The sequence below is a fragment of the Astyanax mexicanus genome, chromosome 8 (assembly GCF_023375975.1).
Source record: "Astyanax mexicanus isolate ESR-SI-001 chromosome 8, AstMex3_surface, whole genome shotgun sequence".
NCBI lineage: Eukaryota > Metazoa > Chordata > Actinopteri > Characiformes > Acestrorhamphidae > Astyanax > Astyanax mexicanus.
In genome coordinates this window covers 399,018-418,507 of record NC_064415.1, presented here as the reverse complement: position 1 = coordinate 418,507, position 19,490 = coordinate 399,018, and the positions used below count along the sequence as shown (strand labels likewise).

The 19,490-nt window shown below is 39.7% G+C and overlaps 1 protein-coding gene across 3 annotated transcripts; it reads right to left on the bottom strand.

The window, feature by feature from the left end:
• Nucleotides 1-205: 205 nt before the first annotated feature.
• Nucleotides 206-19,425, bottom strand: LOC103021867 (NLR family CARD domain-containing protein 3). 3 transcript variants are annotated; one of them, XM_049482597.1, is made up of 9 exons: nucleotides 19,072-19,425; nucleotides 18,409-18,439; nucleotides 17,869-18,261; nucleotides 4,268-6,250; nucleotides 3,886-4,056; nucleotides 2,970-3,143; nucleotides 2,345-2,391; nucleotides 1,128-1,207; nucleotides 958-1,093 (listed from the first exon to the last, which is right to left on the bottom strand). In XM_049482597.1, exons 3-9 carry the CDS (start codon nucleotides 18,231-18,233, stop codon nucleotides 1,049-1,051), a joined length of 2,865 nt encoding a protein of 954 aa, XP_049338554.1. In that variant the 5' UTR covers nucleotides 18,234-18,261; nucleotides 18,409-18,439; nucleotides 19,072-19,425; the 3' UTR covers nucleotides 958-1,048. The 3 variants fall into 3 exon arrangements, with proteins under 3 accessions (XP_049338552.1, XP_049338553.1, XP_049338554.1); XM_049482595.1 differs by having other exon boundaries at nucleotides 206-1,207; nucleotides 19,072-19,424; XM_049482596.1 differs by having other exon boundaries at nucleotides 206-1,207; nucleotides 17,869-18,248; nucleotides 19,072-19,424.
• Between the last annotated feature and the right edge of the window lie 65 nt (nucleotides 19,426-19,490).

The following is a 19,490-nucleotide window of genomic DNA, read 5'->3' as shown; positions in this document are numbered from 1 at the left end:
CAGCCCTCCAAATAATCAGGTTATCCATCTGAATTAAATATCTAATAATCTGAGAGGTGTAACTGCTTTATTCTGTAGCTGGTCATTCATAGTAACACATGCTTCTGTTCAATTACTGTAATAATATTAATAATATATTATTATTTTCTTAATATTAGATATTGGCACAGCTGACTTTCATCTGGATCAGCAAGGTTTTACCAGATCAGGTAAAATGAAGTAAAGCGAGAAAATCTTCCTCAGATTGGGATTTTACTGTTGGACTGGAAACTTGAATTCAAAATGAGAGGGAAACTAATTATTCTATCAATATTTAGTACAATGGTGTTCCTTACCTGTAACAGGTAATGTTTCAACTAGGATAATTCACTCTTTTTCATAAAATAAAAAAATACATGTTCAAACTTTTTTTTTTAATGTCTCACTACTAAGACCAACATATAAAACACAGCAGTACAATATGACATTGCAATTTTGTTTTAGTTTTATTTTACAGGGGGTGGCTGTTGCAAATATGTGAGATGAACCATTTTCATATTATATGTTGATTACAGTAATTAATGCATGCAGTAAGTTTCATACTGAGAAAAAAAAGACTTTGAAATATTTTTCCTAGATTCTAGTTGGAAGTTCATCCTGTGTTCTTCCAGGACCTAGAAGCCTGTTGTATCCCAAGCATTTAACTGCACCGGAGAGTTATCTATAACCAGAACCCCAGCGTAGAGCGGCTCGGTGAACGTGGTGTGGATGGTGTGTAGATGGATCATCATCAGGGTTTTTGGTGAGATGCTGTAGAAGGACAGTATGCCGCCTGCCCAGTCCAGATAAACCCCTACACTGTGGGATGTGAAACGTGGTGCAGGTAAAGAAGTCCTTTTGTAATTGTGCCAGAGAGAGTATTTACCATTATGGCAGTAGAGACACCAGGACTGTTTAGTGCATCCAAACATGCAGTCGTTATCGTCTCCTTTCCTGGGGATCCCTCTGTACGTTACGGCTATACCGGCCCCTGTCCCGACCCACTCAGCCTCCCAGTAACAGCGTCCAGTCAGACCACTCGTACACAGAACCTGCTTATAGTAATCAAATCTTTCTGGATGATCCGGATACGATTGTTCCTTCCAGACACGCATCACCTTCCTGTTCCCTTCAGTCAGCAGAAGCCAGGAGTTTGCTGTGTTCGGGTCCAGAAGCAGATCACAGACATCTGTACAAACACACAGATCAGAGAGGACAACACTTTCTACGTATGTGTGTTTACTTGAGGTGAGCCATATGAAACGATAAAAAAAAGAAAAAAATCATGATAATAGAGCTTAATTTTCTAATATTTGCATTCTTCTTAGACTTATTTGTTGTGAATTATTTGTTTTAAAGGCACATTAAGTGGACTAGATGACTGACTTTAAGTTAAAGTAAAACTCCTAGCCAAACAGCATGATACATTATCACTTGCTGCGATCAAATATATAATATTCATTATTTCCCCTAAACAACATTAATTAAAGGAGAACTCTGGTGTAAAATGTACTTTTGTTGTAGTAAAACATGATAAAAGTTCTTATCTTTAATGAATAGCACACCTCCGTTCTCCCACAGCGTTCAGAGATCCAGAAATTGTAACAGTTTCTCCAACAAACACCCTTCAGACTGGGAGATACGGAGCATAATTTACCCTGATAAATCACTTTTTACACCATTATCCAGCTCAAAATTACTCCTGGTGCTGGCTGCTACACTATGCGGAGTCTATGTATATATACTTCTATGTATATTATCAGTACAGTCATGGTGGCGCTCGGAGCTAAAGCCAGCATTACTGGATGTAAGCTGTGGTGTTTATTAAGCTTCTTCTGCACTTTTTAAGTTATTAATGCCTGGTTTTAAATGTCAGGACTCTCCTCTCGGATTCTAGTAAGGAGGTGTGGAGCTACTTTGAGCTGGATAACGGTGTAAAAAGTGATTTATCAGGGTAAATTATGCCCCGTATCTCCCAGTCTGAAGGGTGTTTGTTGTATAAGCTGTAAAAATTCTGGATCTCTGAACACTGTGGGAGAACGGAGGTGAGCTATTCATCAAAGAAAATAACTTTTTATCATGTTTTACTACAATAAAAGTACATTTTACACCAGAGTACTCCTTTACATAATCTTGTTTAGGGGAAATAATGAATATTATATATTTGATCACAACAAGACCTTCTCTCCTAAATGTTAATGAGGAAGAATTAAAGTAAATGGTCTAGCTTACTACGACTATTTTTTATTGGCTGTGAGTTTTACAAAAGCAGTTTTACCGTAATATTATTTTAAAGCCATATCCTACAGCTCTAGTGTTTACTCACATTTTCTCAGTCCCGGCTTTATCCTGATCTCCCCTCCGTGCTCCATCCTACAGATAAAACAAACACATGCAAAGATATCTAATGTATGGGCTCAGCTATGTTATAAATAAGGGCCATCCTCTAGGTACAACAAGTTTATTAAATGATGCACCAATCTTTTACATTTCCTTTATAAGATGCCAAAATTGTTTTGGTACCTAGCTCACGGTTCTATGACATAAATAAATTCTTGGTTCCAAAAGCATTTAAGATAGCTGTTGTTATATTTTTACTGGTCAAGATAGATTAATTTAGTAACAAAACTGAAAATGCTGCATTTTGTTCTTTTTTGACCATTTTTAGGCAAGTGGCTGAAGGTGGACTAGAGTCTGGACCAGATTCTGCACTAAGGTTGATGTGTTTCTTATATTTATACTGTATATTTGGTACATACATTAATTTTGGATTCCCGTTGCATCTGAGAGCACTAAATACTAAACTATACTATACATTAAATGGTTTGAGGAATGCTGTCAGTTTGGCTCCCTGAAATCTGCAGTAGAAGAGCTGATCAATCTGGGCCAAAAAACTCCTAGAATCCCCAGGCTCAGACATATTACAGCACCAAAAAACCCTCAATGTGCACCTGAATGTATCCAGTTTATAGTGTGGGTCCTTCAACAGGTCAGTAATCAGCTTCATTCCAGACTCTCCTGGGTGATTATAGGCCAAATCCAGTTCTCTCAGATGGAAAGGGTTTAAATGTAGGGCTGAAGCCAGAGAATAACAGCCTTTCTCTGTAACCATACACCCAGACAGTCTGAGAAAAGAAGAGAAAATGTGACAAATTGTATTAACATACACATTCAGCTGAGAGGAACTAAGAGTCTCTCAAATATTCTCTCCTTTTGCAAAGAATGATTAGGTATAGGTTCATGATATACACTGATACACTTAAGTTATACCCACGCATAATCAAATCCCCAACACAAAAGTTTGCAACAAGTACAATGGTCTCAATGCTTTTTGGGCCATGAAAATATGTATGGCCTTGATTTCTTTAGAACAATTTTTGATTATTTATTTGTATTTCATCCAATTGTAAAAGCAATATTTATTTGAAATGTTATTTCTGATTCTGTCAATTCAGCATTACTGATGTTAAGTGATGGAGCTACTTGGCTTTTTAGTATTTAGGATATAGCATTGTATCATAATACAAGTTAGATGTTACGTTGTTCCATTTCTTTGGAATCTTAATCATTCCTATCAGTTTACAGTTACAAGTCATAAGATGTTATGTTCCAATATACCAATTAAGCATTAGTTAATCTGCTACAAAACAAAAGCTGTACAACCTGTCTGTACATAATAATTTATTTATATTTAAACAGATCTTTTTGTTAAACACCGTACTCAAAAATTTAGTTAAGAGGTTTAGTAGTGTAATTAAGTTCCCCTGATACATGATTAGTCATTTAGCACATTTAAATGTTTAGGTATTCAACATTGCCAGCCACAACACCCCTAGCTCAATAGCTTTATAACACTTTGAGGTTCACCTGAGTATCTGCAGTTTACAGTGTGAACTCTTCAGTCCAGCAGAGAGCAGCTCCACTCCTGAATCTTGCAGGTCGTTGTTACTGAGGTCCAGCTCTTTCAAGCAGTTTTCTGATTGTAGAACTAAACCCAGTGTACCGCAGGAGTCCATTGAGATATCACAGCCAACTAGCCTGTAAAAGATTAATGTTAACTATCTCACATTTATCTCCAGAGGCCCAGTTTACAAAATCATAAAAAGAAAGAAACAGATTAAATGAGAAGAGGTGTGCCCAAACATTTAATAGGCACTGTATACACAGGATAAACTAAAAGATGATTGATTGAGTAATTAGCATTCCAACATTATATTTTTATATATAATATATAAAAAATATTACTTACAGAGCTTTTCTGCAGACAGTCACAGCTGGGATCAGTCTCCTATAACCCTGCACTGAAGTGTTGTAGTTCTTCAGGTCCAGCTCTTCCAGAACCTCCTCTGAGATCAGTAGCATACAGGTTAGTACTGAACACTGTCCAGGAGAGAGCTTCTTTCCTTTTTTTGATTTTAGATACTCTTCAATCTCTTTGGAGAGAGACTGGTCATGCATTTCTGACAGACAGAGAAACAGATTGATGGACCTCTCGGATGAAATGTGATCGCTTTGTATTACAATTTTGATATGCCGCGTCACTTTCTTCGAGCTGGTGTGTTTGCAGGTCAGTAGACCCCTTAGGAGTCTCTGATTGCATTTCACTGAGATGCCCAGCAGGAATCGGAGGAAAAGATCCAGGTGACCATTCTGACTCATTTGGGCTTTATCTACTGCGTCCTTTAGCAGCTCATCCAATGAAACCTTCTTAGATAAAGTCCTGTACTTTTGTATCATAGATGGACTTGTGTCATCATGATGACCACAATGTAGAAACATCTGCAGTTCTTCCATGTTCTTGCATTCGTAGCAGTGAAACACATACACAGCAGCCAGGAACTCCTGAAAGCTCAGATGCACAAAGCTGTAGACCTTTCTTTGGTAAATCACACATTCCTCCCTAAAGATCTCGGTAAAGACCCCACAATTCACAGCCTCAGTGACATCAATGCTGATCTCTGTCAGGTCCTCCTCATAAAACATCACATTGCCATTCATCAGCTGTTTAAATGCCAGTTCAGCCAGTTTCAGAAGCATGGATCTGTTGGATTCCATCTGTTTCTTTGGGTCTCTCTCACATTTCTCATCATACTTCTCATTCTTCATGTTGGTCTGAGTGAGCAGAAAGTGGATGTACATTTCAGTCAGAGTTTTGGGGATTTCTGTGTGATGCTGTTTGATAAATCGTTGAAGAACAGTGGCTGAGATCCAGCAGAAGACGGGAATATGACACATGATGTGGAGGCTCCTCACATTCTTAATGTGGGAGATGATTTTCTGGACTTGAACTTGGTCTCTGATCCTCTTTTTGAAGTACTCTTCCTTCTGTGGATCACTGAATCCCTGAATTTCCATCACACGGTTGATGTACTGAGGAGGGATCTGATTGGCTGCTGCTGGTCGTGAGGTCAACCAGATTTGATCAGAGGCAAGCAGGTCTCCTTTGATGAGGTTGGTCATCAACACACCCACTGATGATATTGTGGTTATGTCTGCCACTTTCTCACAGATGGAAAAGTTCATTGTAATTCTGCTTTCATCCAGTCCATCAAATATGAACACAGCTTTGTGCTCTTTGTAGATCTTTGGATCCAAATCTCTGAGTTCAGGGTAGAAGACACAGAGAAGTTCATGAAGACTGCATTGTTTATCTTTAATCAAGCTCAGCTCCCGAAATGGAAGAACAAACATGAAATCTACATCCTGATTGGCTGTTCCTTCAGCCCAATCCAGAACGAACTTCTGCACAGAGACAGTTTTTCCAATTCCAGCAATTCCTTTAGTCAGCACTGTTCTGAGATCTGGCACATTTGGTTCTTTATCATTTGGCTTTTCATTACCTTTGAGGCCTTCAGCCATCCCAGCTTCACTGTTCTCTTTTTTTGTTTCTTCATCAAGAGCTTGTAGAGGTTTGAAGATATCGGGGAGGTTGATTGGAGTATCCTGTAGGTGTTTCCTTTGTGTTTTCTCCATTTTTAAAACCTCATGTTCTTCATTCACCCCTTCACTCTCTCCCTCTATGATGTAGAGCTGAGTGTAAATCCTGTTCAGAAGGGTTCTGTTCTCTTTTGTCTTAATTCCTTCAAATAAGCTCTCATACTTTTTCTTCATGCTGGTTTTGTGCCTCTCCACGACCATTTGCCTGTCCTTTTGTGTCTTCTGCAGATATCTATCTCCCTCTACCAGTAAATCTGTGTTTTGTGGTTGCAGAACTGCTTCTGAAGAGCACTGGCTAATAGGAATCAAACACAATGAAACCACATTTAATAACACAATAATATGTAGCGGGCTCAGTGGTTTTAATACCTGGTGCTAATTGAGATGTTGAAATATTTTTAATTGGGCGCCAGTTATTAAACTAATTTAATTAGATTAATTAATTAATTAATTAATTAATCAAATTAATTAATAACACAAGACATCTCAGGGTGTGGTTTCTACAGGTGACAGAAATTTTCATAACCAAGTTATCCAGAAAAACACACTGAAATGACAGGTTTTGTAAAATAAAAGTATTTATTAAATCACACAGATATGAGTAAATAATTCATTAAAAAGTCATAATGTAGCCATTATATATCAAATCATAGTGTAGAATAATAAATGAGAAATAAAAGAACAAACACGTTATAATGCTGATATGAAAGGAATAGAGATTAATAGAACTATGAAGTGAATATTTCTAAATAAGGGTCTAAATGTAATGAGGTCAAACTAATCAAATGAGAACACTAAAATAAGTAGATAAGTAAGATATTTTACGGCCTACAAAGATCATCCCTTTCGCCAAATAACTAAAAATTAATCTATACTAAGAAGAGAGTTAAGAACAATAACCAAACTAGACTTGACCAACCAAAACACCAATTACTGAGAGAAATACCCAAACTGCCTTACTCTGAGACGTCTACAAAGGGGGTCCCCATCGGTTCGGTCCGCTGTTTAAACCTCTTGTTCGGCTGACATCCTGCACCCCTAGAAGGTCCGGTGTGGACCCATCCGCAGGGTAAAGATGGTGCTCTGTGGGCCGGCGGCGCACCTGGACGACACCCGCTTCTAGTCTCTGCACAGGGAAGGCCTTCCCTGGAGCTGGATCGGCTGGCGTACCCTCTCGGTGATCCGTCGGTTGGTCTAGTTGGTTTACTGAACTATATTAACTATCTTGGCAAACAGGAGAACTCCGTAGATCATAAAATAGCCTAGTTATTTAAACTAGGATAGCTAATATTCATATACTTGAAGATTAAATGCACTAGCCTAAGAAAACTAACTTAAGATGACTAAACTAACAGTCTATCCTTTCTCCATCTCTGGGCTCCTCTCTCCTCTAACTGTTTTCCTCAACTCATCTTCTCCAACTGAACTGCAAACTCCTCCAACTGAACTGAACTAAACTCTGCTGGAAAACTCTGAACTGAAACTGGCTGTGTCTAACTATTAGTCTCTGGGGCCTGTTTGGCCTTTGAGCTACGATTGGCTCTGTGGCCCAAGTGTCTGTGTTTTGATTGGTCTAGGAGCAATTTCAAACTTTGGTGGGGATTCACAAAGGGCCATAAAACCCCCTCTCGCTCACATGGTCAGCATGCTTCAGAATTTTTCTAATAGATCAAACCAAAAGAAAACTCAATTAAACAGTGGATCAAAATACATTTTTCAGCATATCAGTCTGTGAGGATAAATTCAGGAAACAACAATCTTACAATTGAATCACAATAAATGTAATATATATATATTTTGCCCACAAACAGTTTTGTAATACTCAAGATAATCTTAGAAATACATCAATGGATGGAAAGATGGAAAGAGATCAAGAGTCATGTTATTATTTAAACCCAATTAAATCACTTACAAGATAATACCTGGTTAAACCACTGATAACCAAATAAAGCTAAATTATCAAATGCTAGTTAAACCTTGTTGATTCAGACTTGAATGTGTAGGAAAATTTTATCAGGACAAATACAAACACATATACCATATACCAGACACATATACCATTATTTAGTAAGCATTCTATAAAACACCTTTTTTTATATAGTCAATTTATATGTATTTTAAGCAAAATCTTCTTAGTGAGAAATTCCTCTTCTGTCTGCTATGTTTAGATAAGGCTTGGTCCTTGCCTGTCTGAATTTACGACGGTGGGGGAGGTTGGTGAACAGAGAGAGAGACACACTTACAAACGGTCAATGGAATTTCCAAGCTTAGAACATTTCTCTTAATTCCATTAATCTTATTTCTAAGTGATTGCAGAAATAACTAGGCACAAACCCCTAAATTGGTATAATATTTGGTGAATTAACAATTTCCAAGGAATTAATTAAGTTTTGACACTCTCTTAAGTCCGCAGTCCCGTCCTAGTGATGGTGTTGCAAATGTTCCCAATGTTTACATTAACTCCGAGGTTTATGACTTGGAGGAATGTAAACAGAATTTTACCCTAAACTCGCATTTAGGGCTCTTGAACAAGGTTGAGTGAAGAAATAGTCAGGAAATGTCATTTTGAAATTTAAGGTTGTTTGAAAAAAGATTATTCCAAGGTTTCTAGAGTGTTCTGTGGGGTGATTGTGAAGTTAGAACATTCCTTTTAGACCATAAGATGGGGGGTAGTGTGTGTTTGTGTCCAAGCAATGAAGAAATCCTCTGGTTAATCCACTACATTCCCCCCCCATCGATCGATGGGCCACTGGACGTTGGGTCATCGGTCGATGTCAACGTGGATTTCTGTAGACAGAGCATGTTAGGGTACATCTTTCATGCAATTGGTGTCCTGTTGGTCATGCTTTCTTAAGACAATCTACTACAAGGTAGCTGACAGAGTTTTTGGTCTAATAGATTTCTCTGATGATCAGTTTTTTTGTTGTAGCTATTGGCTTTTGGTTCTGAATAGAATAGTTAATTTAATGTGATAGTGTGGCAACAAGCATATGAAAGGGTCACAAATAGTTTGCTAGCTATTTGTTCCTTTATAACTTTATCAAGACAACCTACCCATAAGGTATGCTTCAATAATTAGCCACTACTTAGTCAACAATTGAGAACAATATAGCGGAGCAAACGTAGTCAGAAGGGAAACAAAATATGTTTTGGTCACCTGAAGAGAGAAAAGAAGAAGAAAAAAAAAAATTGGCACCCCCCCTTCTCCACGTATTTATTCTACTGCTATGCTAATGGTTTGAAATGGTGATTCAAACACTAGGTTTAACAAAATATCCAATTTGTTGTGGGTTATGCTACTCGGATAGGTGAGTTCCAGACAATGAATGTGTGGTACGTTCTCAATTTAACAATTGCGTCAGGTCAGAATATGGTGGACAATGAACACTCAGTGTGTCTAGGTATTTAGCCCAACCTAGGGCATTATTGGTCCCGACTTGTCCCATGGGGCTTTTGCATAGTTTAATTGGGTTACAGTGAACTTGTTTGAGAATCGGTTTAATAAAACACTGACGATGCGGGATCTGGTTCCAGATGCGAGGCAGATTGTCTGCCTCTGCATGAGGACCAAACCAATGAGACCTGAGCTCGCGAATTGTTTTGCCAGTGCTGTGCTGGGACCTCACCAGTAGCTTGTCAGCAGTGTAGCACAATGGTTGGTATCCAAGCGTGCTTTTTCCCAGTTTTGGGTGTTTCCGCAGTTCACCGCTAGAACGATGAGATATACCAACACCTGAGAAAGTGTGGATCAGCGAAAGAGTTGTGGCCTGAGCCATTTCAATAGGGTCTGGGGGACGTCCCCTCCATCTGGCAAATGCACCTGCCACAGTGATGAGATGTTTGTTCCTTTCGACCCAATCCATTTGTGGAATTGGCCATATACCACACAGATCTTCTGAAGATTGGGGCTGAAAACACACTAGCCTTTTTCCAACAAGTGGCAGATATGTCAATTGTGGGAATGCTTGGTGTGTTTCCCCCATCATTTTGTGGTCCACCCATGGGTGATCGAGGGCCTGGGCCAGGCTCTCCCCCCCATGGCGCTGAGGCACCACGAATGAAGATGAAGCGTGTGTATCTGGGGCATAAACAAACAGGCCCTTGAGCATCCTGAAAGACGCACAGTAAGTGGCAAGTGGATCAAGGTGAAATGCCAGTGTTCTGAAAGAAGTGTTGTCACATGCACCAATTGTCATGTTAACTTTCCATTTGATTTGAGCATTCCGAAAAGCACATCCATCTGTGTAGATGGTGGGAATGTTTTTACGTTCATAAGAATCCAAGGGACTGTGTTTGTCTGGAACCACTGGTGCAGGAACAAGAAGAGAACAATCCTTTTGGTGCACGAACAGAGGATCACAGTTAGTCCGTGGCAAGGAACCTGCAGGTGGTCTGTGAACAGCTGACTTGTCAGCCCATGGAACAAAGATTTCACCGTTGACCGTTGTGTTAAGAGTGAATGACTTTCCAGCTTTTGGGTTGTACTCATCTACAGCCGTAGAGGGAGTCAATGCCCATGAACAGGTGTTTTGTTTTAGAATCATGGTAGGGGATTCTGAGGATGGTGGTTTCAGAACCCTGACAGTGAGCTTCTCATTGATTCCCGTGGAATCCGAAGGTTCAATGAGCTTGTGTGGCTCAATGTTGCTAGCAACATGATAGCATTGAACTCTATCCTGTGCCTTAGGACAGGGCAGGGGTTCGCAAACCTGTGCCCAGATTCTACGATGCTGAAAGTCAATCAATGGTTTGAACCGGTCAACTTTGCCAAAGAGCAATGGGACGTTCTCCAATGGAGAAATGTGAATTGGATGGGTGAGGCTCATTGGACCGATGGCAACGTGCACCAGGGCTGCTGAATGCAGAGTGATACCAGTGTGCGAATATGGTTGAAGGTGAAGAGCACACTTTTTCAGAGGTATCTCTTTGTTGTTTCGGCGGGCTGTCGCCCTCACCTGGTCAAAAAGTGAATTTGACATCAAAGAAATGTCTGACCCTGTGTCCAAAAGAGCTTCATACCCGAACACATCTTCCAGCCTGGTGGCTAGATAGAATTTTGGTGTTGAACCTTTCTCGGTTAAGAAACCCAAGAATTGTTTAGGTGGTGGATCCTCCAGGCTGAGGGAAGAAGCTTCCTCAGTGTGGTTGTTTTCAGCGTCTGGCTGTACAACCAAGGCTGCATTGGGGTGGATGGATTTCGCACCCCCCCAAGCAGGTTGATCTGGAGCATGGACAATTGGCAAGAATTCAGATTCAGCATTGTCCTGCTTGCGTATTTCGTCACGAAATTGTCTGAGCAGACTGCCGTCTTTAGTGCTCAGGTTAGTTGGATATGTCTCATGCTTGTGCCCTTTAGGTGGACACCAACGTTTGTGGTGCTTTGGGCTCTTTCTCCTGAGCGGAGATTGAAGTTTGCTGGAGCTCTGTGCTCGAGCATGGTGCTGTGAGTGTTTGCCATTCCAACTGCGTTTTATCCTACCTTTCCTTCGATAGGAGGGCTTTTGGTCACTTTGCTTGGCCCAATGTAGGGACGAGCGACGCCAAGAGTGGAACACTCTCTGGTTTTTGTGGTTTAACTGGGTCTTAGGTGGCATTGGAGCCTTGTGTGCCCCTTTTTGCTTGACGTGGGAGGACTGCTCATTAATTATCAGGACGTCATTTGACTCTGATTTTTTTTTAATGTTTTGTTGGAACTTAGCAAATCCTCTGAGAGCCAAATCACGCAGCTGCCGGCTTGTTAGCGTACGGGGGCAGGCTGCGACTCCAAAAAAGTGACTGGTGGAGGGATGGAGGTTTCTCACGAACAATGTTTTGAAAACTTCCTCTTCCTCCATTCCAGGCTCATTTCTATAGCCGAAATAAGCGTGCCTGAGGCGGTGATAGTACTGTAGGGGTGTTTCCTGGCGACTCTGCTTTATTGCAAGAGCTGCAGCAAGGCCGGTTTGAGCAAGGTGGTTGGAGAACTCATCCTCCAAAGCCTTGCAAAGAGCAGGATAATCTCTCTTAACCTGGGGTGGTTGGCGCTCAATGAAACGTCCAACTTCCCGACTAGAGGACACCTTAATGAGGTAGATTTTATCATTTACCGTGGCCTTGGGGAAACGGCGTAAGAAGAAGTCAATGTCGCGAAGATACTGGTGGACATCATTAGAACCGTCCGGTTCTGGTTCAAAGCGTGGGATGTTACGCGCAATTTTGTCCAAATCTCTATCAGAGGGTGCTTGAGGTTGCACAGAGGTCCCATATGGCTGGGAACACTGAGTGAACCTTGGTTCTACTGGCGCTTCAGCACCTTTAAGGGAGACTAGAGGGAATGTATTTGTGGATGGTTGTTGGTTAGGATCCGGAACCCCAGGGGTTCCTGATTTACCAGCTGGATTGATGGGGGAGTCTCCCTCCATCATCAGCTCAAATGTTAACTCTGTTTGGTCTCGAGTTAATTTGACTGCATTGTTAGCATGTGCTAATTCAGTTTGTAGCTCAACCTGTTTTGCAATAGCATGTTTTAGTTTTTCCTGTGACTGAGCTGCAAGTTGGGTAGCTATGTTGGCTTCCTTTTGAAGCAGCTGCACTTCGGTTTTGAGGTCTCTTTGGTTCATTTCAGACTGTACAGTTTTGTTCTCTAGGTCTGCAACTCTATCATTTAAAATCACAATCTCTGCTTGGAGATTTTGAATGGTTTTGGAGGAAGCAGCAAGTTGATCCTGTGACAACAGCAGTTGTTTCCACAGTATTAGGGAAATCGGATCCACTTGTTGCTTGCCCTCAAGGATTTTAGATACACACTCATTGAGGCTTTTGGCAATTAGTGCATGGAGACCCCCACTGTCCATTTGTTGGACTGGGACGGTAAGTCCTGGGGGTAAACCAGCTGTAAGCTCTAAAAGAGCTTTTTCGGTGGCACACATTTTGATTTACGTAAGGCACGTGGAATCAAACAATTTTGATGACAAACAAGTTTATTTTATGTTCGAGTCAATTAGCATTTTGCCTTTCTAAGAAGAAAATCTGTTAAAAGGGAGTGACCTAAGGTTACAATTAGCAGATTAACTTTAAAAGGATAGTTAGATTTGTTGTCAGTGGTGCTAGTGAACAGTTTAATAACTGTAGGCCACTATACGCAGTATGTCTAAATATGGGTATAGGTATTAACTATGTACAGGATGGGAGAAATTTAACTATGTATTAAGCACAGGTATGCTGGGTATATGGTTGAGTAACTGATAACTGGATACTTTTTTTTTTTTTTTTTTTTAAATTAATTAATTAATTAATTTCAATCAGTTGTTAATAATTGATCTTAATCGATCAATAATTAATCTTAATTTATTTGAAGATGGGTGAATTAAATTGAAAATAATTAATTAACAAAAATTTAATTAACTTTACTTAATCAAATTTGATTAAAATGACCAGTTAATTATTTATGTTGTGATTAGTTACTCAATGGAGATAGCTATTTAGCTTGGTTCAATGTAACATAAAGAGTAATGTTTGAGAGAGCAGACCTGAAACTTAAATTTAACTATTTAATATAAACCGATTAAATGAATGCAGTTATCTGTTTACTTATTTACAAACCATTTAACTCAACCACAATGCAAATTCCCTTTATTAACTTAACAAAGAGTTTGTTTGAAATTGGCACCCTCTGGCGACAGAAACTCTAAATGCACTCTACAGGATGATAGCAATTACACAAGTACAACACCAGGTGGCGACACAGCTATGTGGCTAAGTGGCTCCCTCTGGTGGTCAAACAAATGAAATGCACCTTTCTGCACTGTATGCAGTTACCCAAATCAAACACCAGATGGCGATGTGGCAGTGTACCCCCCCCTAGTGGTGAGGGGTAGTAAAACACCCTTTGAGTTTGAGTGTAAATAGTCAAGCTGTCCACCAGATGGTGGCAGAGGCCGACTGGTGGGAGTGGTCACGCCCACTGATGATGCCACGTTAAGGACCGCCCCTTGGGTCTGGGACCTGGTCAGCAGATTTGACTGACTCAGTCGACTGTGAATAGCAGAGGAGAAGGACTCGGCTGTCCTAAAGTTTAACACAGCAGCAACACACTGACTTCACAAGATGAGCAAAGAGGATTTACATCCTGGCGTGGTTAGTTTAATCACGCACACAATAAACTTCCTGCCACTCAGGGTGGTGTTACGTAAAAGTTAGCTACTCTTTTACGCACGTGGAAGTGTCCAGTACTGCAGGATTTTACGGATTTCGCGCAAAAACCGGCAGTTTTAACTGGAGCGCGGAGTCAGTGAGCCGGAAATCCTCGACTCACAGCTGCGCGAAGGCCTTATCAGATCAACACTGGCAAAATATGTCTATTTTACCGGAAACAGTTCGAACTTTATGTAAGTACACACGTATATACACGTATATACACCCGGGTTTAAGGTTACCCACACACGGCGGTGTGTCAACCAAGCTTATTTTACAAATAAGCGTAATGTTTTCAAGAGCGCTCACGTACCACACACACAACTGTACACGCACACACACAGCGGGGGACTGGCCAGTCCTGAATTGTAAACAAAAACACGTGTAGAACATGTGCGTGTGTTTCTAACACGCTGGGTTTATGCAGTTAACTCCAGCTAGGCCAGCTAGCCAGCAGCTAACGCATTTAATAATAACAACAAAATACACTTTATTCTGCAACTTACAGCGCTATTTTCTGGAACTGGTTATGAAATGTGTATATATTCTGGTCTCGCGGCGGAGAACCAATAAGAATATAATCCTGCCCCACGTTGGGCGCCAATTATGTAGCGGGCTCAGTGGTTTTAATACCTGGTGCTAATTGAGATGTTGAAATATTTTTAATTGGGCGCCAGTTATTAAACTAATTTAATTAGATTAATTAATTAATTAATTAATTAATCAAATTAATTAATAACACAAGACATCTCAGGGTGTGGTTTCTACAGGTGACAGAAATTTTCATAACCAAGTTATCCAGAAAAACACACTGAAATGACAGGTTTTGTAAAATAAAAGTATTTATTAAATCACACAGATATGAGTAAATAATTCATTAAAAAGTCATAATGTAGCCATTATATATCAAATCATAGTGTAGAATAATAAATGAGAAATAAAAGAACAAACACGTTATAATGCTGATATGAAAGGAATAGAGATTAATAGAACTATGAAGTGAATATTTCTAAATAAGGGTCTAAATGTAATGAGGTCAAACTAATCAAATGAGAACACTAAAATAAGTAGATAAGTAAGATATTTTACGGCCTACAAAGATCATCCCTTTCGCCAAATAACTAAAAATTAATCTATACTAAGAAGAGAGTTAAGAACAATAACCAAACTAGACTTGACCAACCAAAACACCAATTACTGAGAGAAATACCCAAACTGCCTTACTCTGAGACGTCTACAAAGGGGGTCCCCATCGGTTCGGTCCGCTGTTTAAACCTCTTGTTCGGCTGACATCCTGCACCCCTAGAAGGTCCGGTGTGGACCCATCCGCAGGGTAAAGATGGTGCTCTGTGGGCCGGCGGCGCACCTGGACGACACCCGCTTCTAGTCTCTGCACAGGGAAGGCCTTCCCTGGAGCTGGATCGGCTGGCGTACCCTCTCGGTGATCCGTCGGTTGGTCTAGTTGGTTTACTGAACTATATTAACTATCTTGGCAAACAGGAGAACTCCGTAGATCATAAAATAGCCTAGTTATTTAAACTAGGATAGCTAATATTCATATACTTGAAGATTAAATGCACTAGCCTAAGAAAACTAACTTAAGATGACTAAACTAACAGTCTATCCTTTCTCCATCTCTGGGCTCCTCTCTCCTCTAACTGTTTTCCTCAACTCATCTTCTCCAACTGAACTGCAAACTCCTCCAACTGAACTGAACTAAACTCTGCTGGAAAACTCTGAACTGAAACTGGCTGTGTCTAACTATTAGTCTCTGGGGCCTGTTTGGCCTTTGAGCTACGATTGGCTCTGTGGCCCAAGTGTCTGTGTTTTGATTGGTCTAGGAGCAATTTCAAACTTTGGTGGGGATTCACAAAGGGCCATAAAACCCCCTCTCGCTCACATGGTCAGCATGCTTCAGAATTTTTCTAATAGATCAAACCAAAAGAAAACTCAATTAAACAGTGGATCAAAATACATTTTTCAGCATATCAGTCTGTGAGGATAAATTCAGGAAACAACAATCTTACAATTGAATCACAATAAATGTAATATATATATATTTTGCCCACAAACAGTTTTGTAATACTCAAGATAATCTTAGAAATACATCAATGGATGGAAAGATGGAAAGAGATCAAGAGTCATGTTATTATTTAAACCCAATTAAATCACTTACAAGATAATACCTGGTTAAACCACTGATAACCAAATAAAGCTAAATTATCAAATGCTAGTTAAACCTTGTTGATTCAGACTTGAATGTGTAGGAAAATTTTATCAGGACAAATACAAACACATATACCATATACCAGACACATATACCATTATTTAGTAAGCATTCTATAAAACACCTTTTTTTATATAGTCAATTTATATGTATTTTAAGCAAAATCTTCTTAGTGAGAAATTCCTCTTCTGTCTGCTATGTTTAGATAAGGCTTGGTCCTTGCCTGTCTGAATTTACGACGGTGGGGGAGGTTGGTGAACAGAGAGAGAGACACACTTACAAACGGTCAATGGAATTTCCAAGCTTAGAACATTTCTCTTAATTCCATTAATCTTATTTCTAAGTGATTGCAGAAATAACTAGGCACAAACCCCTAAATTGGTATAATATTTGGTGAATTAACAATTTCCAAGGAATTAATTAAGTTTTGACACTCTCTTAAGTCCGCAGTCCCGTCCTAGTGATGGTGTTGCAAATGTTCCCAATGTTTACATTAACTCCGAGGTTTATGACTTGGAGGAATGTAAACAGAATTTTACCCTAAACTCGCATTTAGGGCTCTTGAACAAGGTTGAGTGAAGAAATAGTCAGGAAATGTCATTTTGAAATTTAAGGTTGTTTGAAAAAAGATTATTCCAAGGTTTCTAGAGTGTTCTGTGGGGTGATTGTGAAGTTAGAACATTCCTTTTAGACCATAAGATGGGGGGTAGTGTGTGTTTGTGTCCAAGCAATGAAGAAATCCTCTGGTTAATCCACTACAAATACAATGCATTAAATACTCAAGACGGTCTACAGTCTTAAGCTAATTGCTAAGTGGGTGTTCCTGTTTTGTCTTGCACTGAACCTCAATTTTGAATGTGTCCTATGTCAGTTTTAGGTGTGGTGGACCTGGATTGGATTTACCCTTCAGCAAATACAATACAGAGCAGATGCACAGGTCCATACTACACAGAATGTGCACAAATTATAGCATAGATTCTGACTCTCATTTACTTAAGCCTTCCTGAAGTTTACTGTATTCAAGCAGAAAACGAGCACCTACTAACGTAAACCTAAAAAGTTGAGGTGACAAAACATTAGCATTAGTTTTTTTAAATCTCTGTCTAAATCTAAAGGTGAATATTATCTACTACTGTTTTCGTTGGTCTCAATATGACTTTAATTGAGTGTAGTAAATGACAGCATGACAGTTTCGTTTCAGCTTTGGAGGATACACTGATCACATCACCCAACCTAACCAATCATATGAGTTGTGTCCCTGATGACATAACAGGATAATTTTTGACTCAGGAGGTCACAGTTACTGAATTTATGTATGTTGATTATGTAATGCTGTTACATGGAATCTGTTACTACCCAACCCTCAGTTGAAAGCAATGGTATCAGTAAAAATTCAACGCTACACCAAGATGGGATGGGTGGGTGGGTGGGTGGGTAGACAGACAGACAGACAGACAGACAGATCGATTTAAATTTAGGGATGTATACTGTGAAAATCAGAAGCAGTAACTCACTCTAGATCAGAAAGTTTTCTTTCCCTCTTTATGGACACACAGCAGAATTCTCCTTTACTACTGAATCCAGGAGGTTCTGGAAGGGACCGGTCACTCTTCATTGAGCCACAACTTGATCCTCCTTTACTACTGAATCCAGGAGGTTCTGGAAGGGACCGGTCACTCTTCATTGAGACACAACTTGACTGTCCTTTACCACTACTGAATCCAGGAGGTTCTGGAAGGGACCGGTCACTCTTCATTGAGACACAACTTGACTGTCCTTTACCACTACTGAATCCAGGAGGTTCTGGAAGGGACCGGTCACTCTTCATTGAGACACAACTTGACTGTCCTTCACTACTACTGAATCCAGGAGGTTCCATGATTGAATGGTCAATCTTTATGGACACACTAATGGAAGGAGGAAGGTTCATTAATGCAACATTTGATACATCTAGATGAAAATAAAGTGTTAAGTACTAAAATGTATACATTATGTATTAAATGTTAGTTAGTCTGAACATAAATAAAAGTGAATGTTGATATAAAATTACTTACGTTCCTCCTTTGCTGTTGTGTACTGGTAACCCTGGAGGTGGAGTTAGTGTTGGGGAATGAGTAGGAGGCGGAGTCAGAGGCCAAAACAAACACAGATACTGATACTATGACGGACTGCACACTTAAAATAGGAATGTACTGGCTGAAGCCCTGCTGACATAAGCTGCCGTTTTTTTTATTCAGCATGTTTCATTAATATCTGATGATACATCCTGATAATTTTATCATTTACTACTGAAAATAAGTTACATATTAGTTCTTTAATACTGCCTTACAGAAGTTAGTGACACCTAACACCTCCATACTTGGACAGAGCCTGACCATCTGACATTTGCTGAAAACAGACTGGATAGTACTTTTTGTTTTTGGTCCAGAGCACATGGATCCCATTTCATCCATTTCTTTTTTTGTGAATCCGTGCACGGAATTAGATTAAACTCTAAACAGTGTAACATCTGATCCATACGTATCTGGACAGTGACTCAGCTGTTTTATAGGACGACCCAATTTTCCTGTATATACACAAAGTTACGTCCAGATCTGAACAATCTTCTACCCAAATAAACATTCATTTAGGTTTAAAACTTGCCCCATAATCAGGATTATAATTCCAAACTCTGCGATCTAAACTGAGAGAACTAGAAGAACTGGAAGCACTGTTACCTTTCCTCGCTATTCAGTAAGAACCTCCATGTCCATCTTCATCAGGACGGTCAGTCAGTGTTTACTTGTGGAGCTTCAGACCCTCCCAGAGAGAGAGAGAGAGATCCTCCTCTGAATCCTCATATCAGAACTGTAGATCACTCGATTACTCAACACACTGAACACAGGCAGAGCAGCTTCAGCTTTAACGCTGAAACAGTTTGATTTGTCCGAACAAGAAAAAGCTGTTGGGCCACATTTCAGAGTTCTGTGTGTCACAACACGAGTTATACGAGTTAAAACGAGTAGTGAATGTTTGTTTTTTTTGTAAATTCATCAGTTCTTTGCCTTCACTTTGGGTGATTCATAGTTTATTTATTAAAAACATTGTTTTTATAAATAATATCATGTGCAGGAAATAAAGCATCTTCAGATTTAAG